Raw genomic sequence first — 18,146 nt, forward strand, 5'->3', positions numbered from 1 at the left:
AATGAAATAGTCTGATAAAACTGTACATATCTACCACCACCACGACATGTTCATTAGAACAGCTTTACATAATTTAGCATCTATTATCAGTGCTTGCACCTGCAGCGATGGAAACAACTACGTACTACACTTTCTTTACAGATCTGCATTATATTCCTTGGCCTTTGCAATATTTGGGGTTTGAGTGGAGTAGAACCATGGGAACACCATTCCACTCACAACAGGGAATGGTCCTTAGAGTTCCCCACATTGATACTCATTGGGTTGATATTTTACCATTGTACCACAACGGTAATTGTTGCACTTCAGGGCAACTGCACCTGTATTCTCCCTTGGAACTCCCTCAAGGGCACTCTCCCTAGGCTCCCAGCTCCTCAGCCATCTTGGGTAGATACCCACGTCTCTCTCCCTCGTGACTGGGGTTTTTCCAGGCTGCACAATTCCCTGCCTTCCAGGACAGTGTGTGTACTTTGCTCTCTTCCTAGAGATTACGCACAGCGTAATGGCCCCAAAATTATAAGTTAGCACATAGCTCTTCATAAACAAGCACATTTATTCTTATGGTGAAAGTATTAAAAAACACATTAAAACAATAAAAGAACCTACACACATGGTAATAAGCTTACCAGAGATCACTCCAACTCCAACTTCGGGCTCTGATAAGTGTCAGTCCTTGAAAATCCACAATTGGGTTTTCCTCATGGTTACAAGTTCATAACTATCTCAGATTCAGAACCAGAACAACCATGCAATCCTTCCTTTATACCACTTCAATCTTTGACCTTGGCCTCATGTAACAGGTGATAAGCAGACAAAGGTCCACTCCGTTGGGCATAGCTTCGAAAGGTTGGGTTTTTGCTTAACCGGAGGTGGGGAATTTGCAGCCAGGAAAAACTCTCCCTACATAGTTCCCAGGAAAACCACTTAACACTTTTTGTTCCAAAAGTCCATTCTTGTCTGGCACATTGTTCTCTAAAGACCTTTGAAACCCCAGGTCTCACATCTGTCACATCTCCCCCCTTGAGAGGTTACAAACAATCCCAACCCACAATGATAGATAAATCATTCACTTAATACAATGGATCCCAAAGATACTTAAACTTAATTCTATAAGGTCTCCCAAGGATGTTGCAGGAAATTGCTGTATCTGTCACAGTAATGACATGCGGGTGCAAAATAAAAGGCGCTCAGAAGAGTTGGCCCTATGCAATAGCTCAGTGTTCTATGCCGCTGCACAGGAAGCACTGGGTCACGACTGACCTATTGGTTGGCAGTTCCTGAAGTGATGAAGTCAGAGTGTTGAACAGGTAATCTCCTGAGTCACAGTGATGTGTGTGTAAATATTTAAAAAAAAAGATAGAGAGAGTGCTGACTGTTCCATTCTTGACCATTCCTGGAGGCCCATTAACAGAAAAATCTCACAATAATTAGGTTACTGATGATGTGATGATGATGAAAGAGTGGACGGGGAGAAAAATGATGGCAAAGGGAATGCCTGACTAGTGGTGGTGCTGGAATACCCACTACCTACTCAGGGCCAAGAGGAGTGTGCTCTGCCACAAAATAAGTGAAAGGAGAAAAGAGACATGAACAAAATTAGACATTAAAAGTCTATTTCCAGGTGTCAGACCCAGAGAAATGTGTGGGAAATCAGCTAATGAGCATGGAAAGAAAGAGGACTATTTCTCAATGAAGGCCCGCAGAGATGAGTCCAGAATTTGCTCTTAAACCAGGATTTTGCTTCAAATCAACTGTAAAAGTTACCAGACTCATTTCCATGCCTTGAAAGTACACAGGACATACTATATGCATGATGTAGTTCTATTCCTTCTCTTACCTTCCAAAAATTGTGTGCTTCTTGTCCAGGTATGTGCAGGAGCGAAAAGTGATAAAGCTGAAAGGAGACAAAAAACATGACACTCATTATATGACCCTCAAGATTCAACAATATTTTAAAAGCTAACTATGTTTTAAAAAAATGTACATGGCAACCCACTATGATGAGACTTTAACCATCTCCCTTCTGTGGAGAGTACAATGAATGACTTATATTTTACTTTTTGTGGACTGTATCTGACAACAGTCAGTTCTTTACCCCTCATTTTTTGATACTTTTATTCCAGTTTCTCACACATTGCCCTCTTTATCATTTTAACAAATGACTTATGCAAACGCCTTTGACTGAGCTGAATATCCTCTTCTGTGAACGTTCAGATTCTAAGAACGCCATTGTAGGTTAGCAAGGCGTTATGGCTCCTGCTCCTGAATTACATTATATTTACACGGATCAGGATTCTGTATCTGGCAAAGAACTTTAAAGACAGTGTTCCACTATGTCAGTTCCAATTTTCAAAACAGATCTGATTTTCACCATTTACCATATTTTTTTTTTTTTACAGTTAAAGGGAAGCTAGATTGGCCTGTTTATAATCCACCTCTCTTATTGGCTCAGTAATGCCACATTTAGGTTGCAAACACAGCAGAAGAATATTTAAACTAAACAATGTTTCGTTGAAATAATAAAACTCAAAACTTTTGTTGCTATTATGTTTTGTTTTAAGTTTTGCAAAACTTAAATGTAGGGGCTAAGATATCATTTGCAAAGTAAGCTCAATCACTCAAACTTTTTTGAATGGCTTAACATTTCTTTGGAAGATCTGACCACAACTGTATATAGTGCAGAGGTTCTCATAGCGTGGTCTGTGGACACTGATGGTCCCTGGAGAGTTGGCTAGCACATAGTGCTGGCTCTCCTCCTTGTTTCCATCTGTTATATAGCATTATAGACAACTAAAAATAAAACATTTTCCTAATAGCACTTTTCCATGTATCCAAGTGCTGTAGTTGCCACAGGGAAATTATGTGATTGTAAATGGGAGAGGATGCCATCTGCAAGGTAATTTCTCTATTAAGATGTGGTTAACCCCATGAAAAGGTTTGGAAATCCCTGGGTTAATGCATGAGTCTCTCAAGGGGTGCACATTAAATTTAATCTTCTTTCTACATGCTCTGTATCTTATTCTCAGTTGTACAATAATCAGACCAGCAGAAGTCAATCAGATAACGATATACCAAAAATACCTGAGAGCTAACATGGGCCATATAAAATATTGAAAGCTAATAATACATGAGGACAGCCAAAACGAAACAAAGCAAACAGGGAATTAATCAAATTCCTGAGGATTCCTGAGATGAAGTCTGAGTTTTACTCAAGTCCTTTTCAGTACCAGATGCTTATAAAAATGATCTATTGTAACTTTGTACAGTGAACCTACCTACTTACCTACCTCATTCTACATCAGTGTGACTATCACCTGTATAGGTGAGCCATTCATACAGCTTCTAAATTAGCAACAGTTCTCAGAAAATTCTAAACATTGTCTATGAAATCTTATAAAAGCAAGCAGCAGGAGAGTCTCAAGGACTTCATGCTGTAAAAGGAACTTCATGTAAATTTACAGTAACAAGGAAAAATACAGGCACACATGAAAGTAGATGTTCTGACACAATAGCAGTAAATCACACAGAGTATGAACAGTAGCTCTTGCGAGTTGTTCCAAATCATTTCCTATAATTTGTTTCCTAGGTACTTGAAACAGGGCTGGCTCTAGGCACCAGCACTCCAAGCATGTGATTGGGGCGGCACTTTCCAAGGGGCAGCACTCCGGCTCCTCCTCTTTTTTTTTGCTTGGGGCTCAAAAAACCGGGAGCCAGCCCTGAGTGGAGGTGAGCTGCGGCAGTAGGGGGCGTGGGGAGGGCCGCAGGAAGTTACCCGGGGGTGGGGGGAGGCGCAGAGGAACCGCTTCCTCCCCACCCCAGCTCACCTCCGCCTGCTGCCCTGAGCAAGCCTGGGAGGGAGGAGTAGGAGGGGAAATGCGGTGTGCCTGGGGGAGGAGGCGGGGATTTGGGGAAGGGGTTGGAATGGGGCAGGATCAAGGGGGGGGAGGGAGGGTGCGGGAAAATGTTTTTGCTTGGGGCGGCAAAAAACTTGGAGCCAGCCCTGACTTGAAATATCTTATTTAAAAGAAACCTTCACTATCCACTAGTTGAGTTAGCATCAGTGATCTGGCAATAATGTTCAGCTTCAAGATAGGCTCGAAGGGCTTGATCCTACAAGGTGCTCAGCACTTTGGTCCCAGTGCAGCAAACTACTTAAGCAAGTCCTTAGATTTAAGCAGGTGAGTAATCTTATTAAAGACAATGGGACTATTACTCATGTATTTAAAGTTAATCACATGCCTAAGTGAAGGTGCTATAGTGCTCAGCACCTTGCAGGATTGAGCCATAAGAGACTATCTTTTTAAAAGTTCCATAGTAGGAACAACCTCTTTTCTCTGAAGAGCCAGGGAAAATGACCAAAAACTACAAATTACGAAACAGGGAACTCTACTGATGATATCAAAAACACAAAGGAACTAAGGCCTTGGCTACACTTGCGAGTTACAGCGTTGTAAAGGCTCCCCCAGCGCTGTAACTCACTCCCCATCCACACTGGCAAGGCATTTGTAGTGCTGTATCTCCGTGGTTGCAGCGCTGCATGTACTCCACCTCTCCGAGAGGAATAGCAAGTATTGCGCTGCCGCTGCAGCACCAGTATGGCCGCCCAATGCGCTGTGAATGGCCTCCAGAATTATTCGGCAGTATCACACAATGCCTGTTCTAGCCACTCTGGTCATCAGTTCAAACTCTACTGCCCTGGCCTCAAGTAACCAACCATGGGACCGACCCTTTACATTCCCCGGGAATTTTAAAAATCCCCTTCCTGTTTGCTCAGCCTGGCGTGGTGTGGAGTGCTATCAGCGAATCTTTCCAGGTGACCATGCCTCCACGCACCAAGCTAGCCCCAGCATGGAGCAATGGCGAGTTGCTGGACCTCATCAGTGTTTGGGGGGAGGAAGCTGTCCAGTCCCAGCTGGGCTCCAGCCGTAGGAATTACGATACCTTCGGGAAGGTATCAAAGGACATGACCGAAAGGGGCCATGACCGGGACACCCTATAGTGCAGGATTAAAGTGTAGGAGCTGCGGAATGTCTACCGCAAAGCCCGCGACGCAAATGGCCCCTCGGGTGCTCCTCCCACGACCTGCCGACTCTACAAAGAGCTGGATGCGATACTTGGGGTTAACCGTACCTCCACTCCGAGCACCACCATGGACACTTCAGAGCCGGTGTGGGAGGGGAGGAAGAAGAGGAGGAGGAAAACGGGAGTGATGGTGGTGGGCTGGATGGAGACACCCCGGAATCCCTGGAGCCATGCAGCTAGGAGCTCTTCTCGAGCCAGGAGGAAGGTAGCCAGTCGCAGCGGCCGGTACTTGGTGGAGGACAAACAGAAGAGCACGTTACCGGTAAGTGGTTTTTTTTTTTGGGAAGGAATTTTTTCGGTGCGGGCTCTTTGGGAGAGGAGGGTTAGGCATGCATGCCTAGATGCGGAATAGTACATTGATGTGGTTTATCACATTGTGGTAATCGGTCTCGGTAATCTCCTCTAATGTCTCATCCAGAATGTGTGCAATGCGCTTACGCAGGTTTATCGGGAGAGCCACCGTGGTCCTTGTCCCAGCCAGGCTAACGTGTCCACGCCACTGTGCCGCGAGGGGCGGGGGGACCATTGCTGCACACAGGCAAGCTGCATATGGGCCAGGGTGGAAGCCGCATTGCAGTAGAAGACCCTCCTTTGCTTCCCAGGTCACCCTCAGCAGCGAGATATCATCCAGGACGAACTTCTGTGGAAAATGTTGGGACAGTTTTCAGTGTAGGTGCCCCCTGAAGCTGTTGGCTTTCCCCAAGGCACAGAAACCCAGAGGACAGTGCAGCCCTGAAACAATCAGTTCCCCTTACTCACCATTTTGAGGCTCCCGTGAGATGTGTGTGCTCTATTTCGGACTGGAAAATTATGCTATTGTGTAGACCCTGTGTGTTTTCTACTCCTGTTTTCGGCCAAGTCCAGCTTCCCATACAGAGATCGCCAGCGGCCCTTTAAACGGCCAAAGCCACACTCCACAGTCATTCGGCACCGTCTCAGCCTGTAGTTGAACCGTTCCTTGCTGCTGTCAAGGCTCCCTGTGTAGGGTTTCATGGGCCACGGCATTAACGGGTAAGCGGGATCTCCAAGGATCAAATTGGGCATTTCAACTTCCCCTACCGTGATCTTCCGCTCTGGGGAAAAAAGTCCCGGCCTGCATCTTCCTGAACAGCCAAGTGTTCCGAAAGATGCGTGTGTCATGCACCTTTCCGGGCCAGCCTGTGTTAATGTCAATGAAACGCCCACGGTGATCCACAAGCGCCTGGAGAACCATCGAGAAATACCCCTTCCGATTAACGTACTCGGATCCTAGGTGGGGTGGTGCCAGAATAGGAATGTGCGTCCCATCTATCGCCCCTCCACAGTTAGGGAATCCCATTTGTGCAAAGCCATCCACTATTTCCTGCACGTTACCCAGAGTCACGGTTCTTCTGAGTAGGATGCGATTAATGGCCTTGCAAACTTGCATCAACATTATTCCAACAGTCGACTTTCCCACTCCAAACTGGTTTGCGACCGACCGGTAGCTGTCTGGAGTTGCCAGCTTCCAGACTGCAATAGCCACCCGCTTCTCCACTGGCAGGGCAGGTCTCAATCTCGTGTCCTTGCGCCGCAGGGTGGGGGCGAGCTCCTCACACAGTGCCATGAAAGTGACTTTTCTCATCCGAAAGTTCTGCAGCCACTGCTCGTCATCCCAGACTTCCATGATGATGTGATCCCACCACTCGATGCTTGTTTCCCGAGCCCAAAAGCGGCATTCCATGGTGCTGAGCATGTCCATGAATGCCACAAGCAATTTCGTGTCGTACGCGTTACGCGGCTCGATAGCATCGTCGGACTCCTCACCCTCATTCTCACTGTCACTTTGGATCTTAAGGAATAGTTCGACAGCCAAACGTGACGTGTTGGCGAGATAAGTCAGCATACGCCTCGGCAGTTCGGACTCCATTTCCCGCAGACAGATCGCGCTGCACAGAAACCACTGAAAGATGGTGCCAAAGGTGGACAGAAACTAAGGGATTTCTGGGATGCGGAGCGATGCATCACGGGGCATTGGGACAGGACCCAGAATCCCCCGCACCCACGCCCCCTTCCCACAACCCACGGCGCCAGAATGGGAAAAAGTGCTCTGTGGGATAGCTGCCCATAATGCACTGCTCCCAATAGCGCTGCAATTGCCGCAAATGTGGCCATGACAGTGTGCTGGGCAGCTGTCAGTGTGGACAGACTGCAGTGCTTTCCCTACTCAGCTGCACAAAGTCAGGTTTAACTCACAGCGCTGTACATCTGCAAGTGTAGCCAAGGCCTAAGGATCTTCATGGCATGCTTCAAGTTGCTTTGATCTTAGTGTTTAAAATGGGTCTTACACTTTGGTGGTATCAATACGAAGTACTTGGGAGAGCATTTCATTCTGGTGTATCATAAGTAGTTAATAGAATTCCATTTATTTTCTTACCTCCATAAGATAAACCCTTATAGAATAGCAAGTGACCACTTACAATTGTGATTTGTTGCTGTTGGGTCCTGAATTGGCCATGCTAAGAATACCACGTCCAGTGTGGGACAGATTTGGCTTGAACTCATCTTTAAAAGGTTTTCCCCAATAAGACTCTCCTCCTAAAAACAAAAACAAGACAAACAACCCTGATGTTTGCTCTTCATTAGATTCCCATTACCCTTCAAATTGCTCCCAGCACTCATACTTATTTGGCGGTGCTGCCATAGTGCTCAGGTTTATGGGGCTCCTGACTCCTTGGGATATGTTTTCATTTCCTTTCCCACTACCACTCGGATGCCTGAGTGTCCCCATGAAATCAAATTTTGGAATTATCAACACAGCACACGGCCCCCACACTGCTCTCATCAAGTGTGACTGATAAGATTGTTTATTGGCTGCATTATATATTCTGTGCACCAAGGGTTCTCAGGGATTTAATTTTTTACTGCTGGCCCATCAAAGCACAACCTTCTTTGTGCGACGTTAAATCCTGAAAGGTGTTTTCCTGACAAAAATAAAGGCAACGAGCAGAAAATTACCAGTTTAATTGCACTCTGGATACTCTGTTGCTGCTGGGAGGTTTGGAAATTATTTACTACTGTATTAAATACACTTTCATAGGATCAATAAAGTATATGGTATAGAGCCCAATACCGAACGAAGAACTCAGCAGTTCAACTCCTAACTAAGCAACTTGGCTCAGTGTAAGGGGATATACTTCATCCAAATTGACACAGTAATTTAGACATTCTGGACCAGATCCTTGGCTGTTGTAAACAGACGTAGCTCCACTGAAGTCAAGGGAACTGTGTAGATTTGCATCAGCTGGGGATCTGGCCATCTAAGCCTTATTTCTTTCTATCTGCTGCTATTGAAAAAAGGGTCTGCGAGACTGCAGATCTCTCTGCCGGGCTGTCATTTCTACATTATTTATGACAGATCTGACATTTTCACTTTCATCCCGGATCACTCCTAATAAGAAAAAAAATGCTGAGATGAGTCATTTCCATAGTTTTACAGTCAACTCCATAATCTTGTTTGACAAACCATGAAGAATATTTCACCTTAGCACAGGATTAGAAAGCATGCAAACACAAAAATATCAGAATAGGGAAGCAGGCTGGCTCATCTGCAGAACAGGCTTGAGAACCCTCTGGAGTAACCATATCGCTAGCAAAGCAGCGGTTCACTAACGGATCTGCAATACTCAGTGGCTATTTGCAGATGTACACAGGAAAGAAATTTTATGATACAATTGGACAGTAGAGCAGAGAGAGTACCCACTGAGGAGAAGGGAAATAGGCTGCTATCTAAAGCCCAGTACAGAAAACTGCAAATATGTATCAAGAAAGAGACTCTGGGGAAACCTATTCATACTGACTTCACAATATTGTCTAATAATCAAGCATTGCAGGTAGACAGCTGTAAATGCAGATGCATGTGGATCTAAACAAATGTGAAATCTCAGGAGAAACTGAACCTCCTAAGGACCCAATTAATCTTGTTCAAAAGACCTGTTAATAAAGTTGTCAAATTGCAGAGCTGGCAATATTCAAGAGGGGGCAAAGAGAGACTCTTCTAACACCATGGGGAGTTCCTGTAATCAGGAGTAAAGAGTTACTGATTACATCTTTGATATTTGGCTACTGAATTTTTTAAGGTCTGCTACAACTCAGTGTGACTTTGTCCGGCAATCTCTCACTGTGTTATATAAGGAGCATGAGGAAAAGCTGTTACAACAGTGGTCAGCCTTGATACATTGAAGAGAATTCCTTTGAGAAACAATTACTCTAGAGTAAATCAGATGTAGTCAACTTAATAATTGTAACATATCCTGCTTAGAAGCCAGTACTGTACTTTGCTAGTAATTCTCCTTTTCCATTCTGTGCTCTATTTTGGGACGGAGATGTGCAGAAGGAAGGAATGGTGAGAATGGTTTGGCAGCTGAAATATAACGAGGTATAGAGAATCCGTAAGTCTGTATAGTATTTACGTCTTGTGTTTTTGAAAAATGGGAGTAATCTTTTCTAGAAGGAGTTGCATACTTATATATTGTACTCGCCTGTCATTAAGGATGTCTGAGGCGGGGTGGAGATGGGGGGGAGGGGGGACACTATAGAAAGAATGGATACAAGCAGGTTACCTCAAGGGGGTACTGTGAGGCTAATTGCCCATGCTCTCCTAGCCAGTCATTCCACAGCAAGAGCTAGTGACTGCTTACATGTACGTTGAAGCAGTTGGAATGAGTCAGAAGAAGCCAGAGAGAGGCTGTGTATTAAGCTACAGTTTTGGCTGGTGGGTCTGTTTGTGTCCCTGGAAGAGACAACTGGGCAGAGGTGCTGGGCCCAAGATTTCCACCAAAGGGGGTTAAGACTTGTGCCATTTGTTACCAGCCCTGCTTCAGAAGACAGTGCTCCTGTATTTGTAAATAAACAAGTTACACGAAGAAAATAGTCTGACTCCGTATCATCTATTTCTGATCCAAACACGAACCAGACCCGCAAGGCCCTAAAAATCCACAACTGCTGGCAAAAGGACAATACAGATGAGAATTCCACTGTCAGTACACCCTGGCTACTGCTAGCTTGTTGGGCTAAGGAGATAGTCACCCCGCCCATCATAATTGCCCCATCTTTCCTTTGCACTGCTTCTTTGATTGGCCAACTAAACTTGCAGTCCTCAGGTCTGTTTCTGTAACAGTGTTGTCAAGCTGGTGTAACTCACTCCACTGCCTTACAACAGCATCAAACTGGTGTCAGTGGAGTCAGGAAGCAAGCCCTCCATTTTTATGCTCCACCCAAATTGGATCCATTTGTACACAAGTAACAAGTTTTATTTCAATTTCCCTTAGGAAACTACATTTCACTTCAAAGAGTCTCTTTGAAGAAACTCCTAATTAACTGCCAAACACATGTCTATTGGCACACATCTCAAAACAGAGGGGCAACTGCTGCCTAGAAATTTTCAGAAACGTGTATACAAATGGATCCAAGTGGGATAGAGCATAGAAGTGGAGGGCCCAATTCCTGACTGTTACACCATTGTACGGCATTGGAGTTACACCACTGTCAAGCTGGTGTCATAGAGTGGAGAATAAAGCCTGGGGACTTACTGACCAGAGGAGCAACTCGAAGGAAAGAGGAAAATTGTGCATGACAGACTGTTCTCCCTGGCCCAACAAGCAAACAACATGAACAGCATGCTGACAGGAGCAATGAGCCATGATCTTTATGTTTCCTGATATTTATTTTCTTAGGATTTCATTCAAGTTCATAAGCACAGGGCTAGAAATCTTATGTACACAATAGCTAATTTCAATTTATTTTAAACTATCTGAAAAGCTAATGTTTTAGCAAATCGTTACAATATTCAGTTCAGTGCCTCCCTGCAGCCGTCCATGACAGAGCTGTTTCGAAAGCTCATTTTGTCTGGCTAGGAGCTTTGGGCAAGGGCAGAGTCTATACAGCACTAAAACTCTTGAGGCTGGAAAGTCTAAGCAGAACACGGACTCTGAGAGTCTGCGGAAGCCTGGCAGTATAGGCCAGTGAGTGGAGGTGGGGATGCCGGGGCAGCAATATGTTATAGGAAACAATTAATAATAATAATAAAAAAAAGCTATTCTACTTAATTTAAAAACAGCAAGGATGCACTCCATGGCAAACTCTCGTTAACCTCTGGAACCATTCCAAGTGCCTGCCTGAAGCAACGGCAGAGACAGGCAGCTAAAATGATGAAAAATAAAACATTCTTACTGAAAACCAGAGTCTCTCTCTCTGAAGACTGTTTAAGATCATTTTCAGGTACTCCCACATCAATCCTATGTACGTACATGGATCGGAAGCATGTATCTAATGGTTAGATAAAAGGGACTGAGAACTGAGATTCTGTTTCTCTGCCTAACTCTGTCATTGGCTCATTGTATGACCTTGGGAAAGTCATTCAAACTCTTTGCACCCATCGATCTAAGGTACTCATATAACTCCCATTACCACTGGGTCTGAGCATCTCACGATCTTTAATACATTTATTCTCTCAGAGCCCTTGGGAGGTAGGGCAGTGCTACATCCCCCCTGCCCATTTTATAGTTGGAAATGTGAGGTACAGAGAGACTAAGTGACCTGACCAGGGTCATGCAGGAAGTCTAGGCCCCGGTCTGGTACTCCAGCTGGGGTGGGGGCTGCACCATGCAGCTCCCAGACGCTGCAGCATGGTCCCGCTCCGGCTAGGGAGCAGGGTCGGGGGCCGCACCAGGCATGGCTCTGCGTAGGAGCTGGAGAAGAGACATGCCGCTGCTTCCGGGAGCTGCTTGAGGTAAGCGCCGCTGGGAGCCTCTCCCTACGCCCCAACCCCCTGGCCCAGCGCTGATCCCCCTCCCACCATCCAAACCACTCAATTCCAGCCTGAACCACCCTCCTGCACCCTAAAGCTCTCATCCCCAGCCCCACCCCTGCCCAGAGCCCCCCCTCATACCCCACTCCCCCACCCCAGCCAGAGCCCTCCCCCACCCCAGCCTGGAGCCCTGACCCTCTCCCGCACACCAACCCCAATTTTGTGAGCATTCATGGCCCACCGTACAATTTTTATTCCCAGATGTGGCCCTTGGGCCAAAAAGTTTGCCTACCCCGGCATAGACCGCATTTCCTCTCAGTTTACTCACATGTAAAATGATGCTAATGAACACCTGCTCCCCTACAGGGGAACTGTGGTGTGTAAGTATTTGCAAAGATTCTTGAGATCCTTATATGAAAAGTGCTACAGAAGCAGTCTCAGGGCAAGTTCACACTACAAAATTAAGTTAACCTAAGTTACGTTGACATACAACCACTGCAATAATTAAATCGCTTTTGCGTGTCCACACTATGCTCCTTGTGTCAGCGGTGCGTGTCCTCACTAGCAGCACAGCACTTGCATCGATGCAGAGAGCAGTGCACCATAGGTAGCTATCCCACTGTGCAACTTGCCACCATCTAGCACAGGGTGTTTTGGGAAAGGTTTGCAATGCCTCCTGGGGGCAAGTGAGTTGTGCAGGGGTGACTGGGAACACGATTTCAACATTCCATAATGCAGTTTTCTCTATCCCATAATTTTATCTGCATCTCATAATATTTTACGCCTCTTTTCAAAAGCCCCGCAAACAGTGTTCCATCTAATTTTTCACACACACGTGCGGAATGGATTTTGTTATGTGCACCAATATGGAAATGATGTGACACACATCACCTCCATATTGGTGTACATAACAAAATTCATGTGGCGGGGGGTGAGGCCGAGGGGTTCAGAGTGTAGGAGTGGGGCTCAGGACTGGGGTAGAGGGTTGGGGTACAGGGGGTGAGGACTCTGGCTGGGGGGGCTGGCTCTGGGGTGGGACTGGGGATGAGGGGTTTGGGGTGCAGGCTGCCCCAGGGCTACAGCGGGGACAGAGAACTCCCCCCAGGTCTCTCTCCACAGGAGCACCTGGGCTGGAGGGGAGAGGTGCCGCTCCCCCACTGCAGCAGCTCTGGGGCCACAGGATAGGCGTCTCTCCCCCAGCCGCAATAGGTCCAGGCCCGGGGCTAGGTTGGGGAGCCTCTCCTCCGGCCGTGGCATGTCTGGGGCTGGGTTGTGGCCGGGGTGCCTCTCCCCTGGCTGCGGTAGGTCCATGCTGGGGCTGGGGACAGGGGAGGGGTGCCTCTCCGCACTGTGGCAGGTCTAGGGGAGAGGCATCTCTCCCCACTGCAGCCCTGAGCGGTGCTTAATAGGTTGCCGTGCAGCTTAGAGGGTACTTAGACCGCAAACCTGCGCGGCCGCCATCTGTGTGAGAAGCATGGATCCTGCACAGCTCTCCGCTATTGTTATGAACATGGCAAGCACTGGGTGCCTGATCCTGCAGTATTTGCAGAGCTGCCAGAGGAGCTGTGGGGAACATGACAATTCCTTAGAGGCTAGATTGCCATAAGACATAGAAAGAAACAATTCAAGGTTGTTGGCGGCATTCACAGAGCAGCTGCAGATGGTGAAGCGCTGGTTCTGGGCCCGAGAAACAAACCACTGACTGGCAGGATTGCATTGTCGTGCAGGTCTGGGAGGATGAGCAGGGGCTGCAGAACTTCAGATGTGCAAGGCCACATTCCTGGATACGTGTGTGTGGCGCTTGCCCCAGCCCTCCAGCACACTAACAGCAAAACGAGAGCTGCATTGTCAGTGGAGAAGTGAGTGGCAGTAGTTGTGTGGAAACTTGCATGAGCATATGCAGATAGGCATCTGAACTGACCACTGGCATCATTTTCCACAGGCGGTAGTGACTGTAGCTGGTATCTCAGTCCTGAGGGTAATGGAAGCTGAAAGAGAACAGCTCCTGCAGGTGCCCATCTGCAGATCAGGGCTGTATGCTGCTAGTAACTGCTGAGTGGCGTGGGAAAGTGTCCTACTGCAGCAGGAGAAATAAGGCAGCCCCACCCAGAAAACTTCAGCAGAGGACTGCAGACTACCCAGGAAAGTTTCCTCACGATCTCTGTGGAGGATTCACGGGACATCTCGGTGCACATAAACGTGTTTTTTGTTTTTGCTTTGCCTCCGGGTCCAGCCGCCCTGCGCCAAGGGTTTTTTTTTGGTGGCTTTTCCTCCAGGTCCAGCCACCCTGCGCCCGTTTTTTTTTTTGTTTTTTGCTTGGGGCAGCAAAAAAATCAGAGCCGGCCCTGCTTAGGGGTGGTGGTGGGGTCTCCACCGAGGATGGCCTATAACTCTTTGTAAAAGCAGCATGTCTGCGGCTCCACACCAGAGCGACTGTTAGCCTCCCTGGCCTTCTGCTATGCTTGCCGCAACTCTTTGGCTTTCACATGGCACCGCTGCAGGTTTTTCTTGTAGCCCTTCTCCTTCATGTCCAAAAGATCTGGTTGTAGATATCTATGTTTCTAGGCTGGACCGGAGCTCTGCTTGCACAGCCTCTTCTCCCCCATGGACTCAAGACATCCATCAACTCCTGGAGCATGTTTGCAGTGTGAAGCTGGCCTTGTTAGCTGGGTAGTTGCTAGGTGACCTCTCCACACAGAGCAAACAGGAAATGGAATTTCAAAATTTGCAAGGCTTTAATGGGGAGGGGCATATACCTGTGTGCCCAGCTGCTGGGCAGCGGAGTTCAAAACGGTGAGCAGAATGGCTGCGATGGGGCATTGTGGGACACCTCCTGGAGGCCACTAAAGTTGACGTAAGTAACAGAGTGTCTATATTGACAGTGCGTCGACCTAACTACGTCAATCTAAGCACTATGTCTCTCATGGAGGTGGAGTTATTAAGTCAGCGTAGCACGCAAGTTTCATCGGCGGGAGCAACATTTTAGTGTAGATGTTTACAGAGTTAGGTCGATGTAAGCTGCCTTGCATCAACCTAACACTGTAGTATAGACCAGGCCTCAGAGACAGTTGCACTAAAGTTAATGGGACTCCATGTGGGACCAGACAGAACTCCACATGGATATGACTACTTGGAGGATCAGGTGTTAAGAGAATGGCAGATGGGGAGCTAATTTACATAACCTGACCAGCTCTGTCATTTATAGCCACAAAGCTGGAGATTTTACTGGGGATGGGCTTTTACAAGAGGCTGACCTTCCTCTGATGATTGCAGCTATCTTGTGTGAGGTCAAAGCCTTCAGGAGCCACAAATAATTTTTGCACAACTTTATGAAAATCAGCAGATAACTGGTAACCCATCTAGAGGGTTGAAACTTTCCCTAAAATTCAAAATTAATGGTAGGTGAGATCCACATGCCCAAGATTTTAATAAAAATCATGTAGTTGAAAAAGACTTATACAACTGGTTGATAAGATTAATTTACAAAGCATTTGTATTTTTTAACAGAAGAGGCAATTTCTTTTCACCTTTGCAACTGCATGATTTTTACCTACTCCTGACAGAAAGAAAGAGATGAAACTGTAAACTACACAGCTCAGATGGGTAAATTTAACTGCTTTCATCATTTCAATATTTGTTCAGAGCAGCAGCTGTAGCATTGGTTAGCTATTCAAGACCACAGCCACAACTCGTAACACTGGTGGAAAAAGTGAAGAGATACAAATTGACATCTAGAGAGACAATGCACATGGGGGGATAAAGACAAAACATACTTCCAGGCAAACTGAAATAGCTCATTTTCTGTTGGACAGGAAAGTTTTGCTTCCTCCCAAATAAATTATTTTTCAAAATGTACAAATGCTTTGTAAATTAATCTTATATTGTTGTATAAGCCCTTTGCAACAATCTGAAGAGATGCACCTCAAGTACATGCAGCATTTCAGAAACTATAATGCTCAAAAAAAAAGAAAAAAAGGTGTGGGCTGGGAATCACTCATGACAGTTGTGATTTTAAAATAAATAATTCAAGGGGGGGGCACAAAAATTGCAAAGCACTGAAAAAGAAGTGGGAGGGCTCCAATTCATAAAAATGATGGCTTACTTTCTATAGCTTTCTTCTTGTCACTCAGAAGAACAAGGCACCTGGCAATAACATGACATTGTATAGAGCTTTCCATCCAAGACACTTGACTCACAAAACATTTTGCAAAGATTAAATCCTCCCTTCACCCCATGAGGAGAGGTAAAGTTCTGCCTCCTTTCATACATGGGGACACTGAGGCACAGCGATTAGAACCTGCATTTTTACAAGTGCCCATTAATTTTGGGTTCTCAACTTAAAATGCTATAGGCCTGATTTTCAGAGATGTTGATATCAGAAATATATTAGTGGGGCTTCATTCTCCCCTATGCCAAGCTCTACGCACTGCAATACCAGGGACCACTGTAAAGCTAGTCCTTAGGGGACCTTATGTCAGTGGAGGATTGGAAAAGCAGAGCTGAGCTCTACTGTGACCCTGGTCCCTACTTTGGGGGCGGTGATGTTTGGAGCAGGAGTTGGATCTGCTGGCTTTATACCATTGCGGAATTCCCATCTGCCAGGTGGGTTCTCTGTTGGGCATTTGCAACCAGCAGCATGAAGGGGCTGGAGCACAAGAGAACCTAGCTAATTAAATTTCCTGATCAGGTACAAATAGCACCAGCTGTAACATTCCAGTTCTGCTTTAAAAACGTGTATAGTCTCTTCCCTCTTCCTCCATCAAAGTGGATGGGATATTAAACCTGTTTTTGTCCATGCACACTTTCTCCTTTTATATTCAGAACATTGGGAATACACAACAGCTGTTCCATTTGCACAGGAACTGGCAACATTCTAAATACTGAGAGGATTATTCACAACGCTTAACCAGTTTGTTATTATGAACAGCAGGAATAGATAGATCATGAATGTGAAATTCATTTTCAAATAATTAATCATGAGAAAGAATGGCCATGACTCAGCTAATTGTTTTGAATATTGCCTTTCTGGGTGCTTATTTTGTTCAAGAAAAAATATTCTATTGCAGTTTTGGGAAAGGAAATAAAATCTTTCCCAACTGTGTTCCTGAAACGTTAAGTGCAAGGCTTATGGAAATTAGCTTGTCCTGATAAACAGGTATTAAACCTTCAAGTAAATGTAGATCTAACTACCTTGGCGGCACACAGATGAGCCACTGAGAACCTCCATTCCATGTTAAATTTAATCTTTCTTGTTCCTCAATGCTGTAGTTTCCTGTGAGGTGAACTGTTTCCCAGCACAGATCACTGGCCATTTAAATTTATTACTAAAAATCACAGCAGCTTCATTAATGAAGCGTTAACAAGAGACCCGAAAGCAATAGAAAGACATATCAGTGCTAAATTCAAAAACTGTCAGCCTGCCTGCCAGATGGAGCTGGTCTAATCTTAAAGATCTATGAAAATTTACAGAGAGTAACATTGCTACTAGCTTGGCTTATAGATTTATTTTATTTTTTACATTTATGAAATGAACCTTTCTTTAGCTATATAACTATGTATAATTATAACTATGTATGGATTATTTATATTACATATAGGTTTAATGCCTCTTGCACTGAAGAATTTAGAGGGTAGGATTCTAGTTAAAACAGAAATCTCTTTTGAGCTTCTTTTAGTCTGAAGTCCTCGTATTAAGGGCTGTACCCAGAAACAGCACAGATTGTTTAAAGAGACAAACTCACAAGGTCTGGTGTTTCCCTATAGTCCAAGATCAAACCCTTTCCATTAGTAATGGAGAAAAAAATATTTTCATAATCTCATATGCAATTTATTTTTATAGAACTGATATCATGTAAGCCAAGCAAATGACTTTCAAATATACCTTGCAAAAAGCATTAAGTTTCTAGGGAAATTTGTGTTTTTTCCAATCTCTGTTCCTTTTCTAGTGATGAAATCATTAGGAAATATTGTCATTTTAGCTTTAGGAGATGCATCTGTTTTTGACTTTAACCATCAAGAATCAAAGAAATACCAATATTCGTTACAGATAACAGCTTAAATCCAAAGGCAGTTAAATTTATAAATATACTCCACTCACCCATAGCTTGATTGTGTTCAAGAACTGCAACCCTGAATGTACTAGACTGCCTGGGCCCGACTGTACAATCCTTCCTCATGCTAATGTGCACTTACATCACTGACTCCAACAGAACTATTTGCATGAAGAAGGCTTGCACAAACATATCCTACATGAACATCAATGGTCAGAATTTCAGCAAAGCTCTTCACATGCACGAGT

At 45.3% G+C, this 18,146-nt stretch overlaps 1 protein-coding gene across 1 annotated transcript in view; it reads right to left on the minus strand.

Annotated features, from left to right (window-relative positions):
* The window catches only part of PPIL2 (peptidylprolyl isomerase like 2), a 139,376-nt gene that overhangs the window by 18,508 nt on the left and 102,722 nt on the right, over positions 1–18,146 (minus strand). Inside the window, exons 15-16 of the mRNA XM_005281101.5 lie at positions 7,521–7,638; positions 1,838–1,894 (exon numbers count right to left, since the gene is read on the minus strand). Coding sequence (XP_005281158.2) covers positions 1,838–1,894; positions 7,521–7,638 — 175 coding nt within the window. The remainder of the gene's footprint in view (positions 1–1,837; positions 1,895–7,520; positions 7,639–18,146) is intronic.

The sequence above is a fragment of the Chrysemys picta genome, chromosome 15 (genome assembly GCF_011386835.1).
Source record: "Chrysemys picta bellii isolate R12L10 chromosome 15, ASM1138683v2, whole genome shotgun sequence".
In the NCBI taxonomy this organism is placed as follows: Eukaryota; Metazoa; Chordata; order Testudines; family Emydidae; genus Chrysemys; species Chrysemys picta.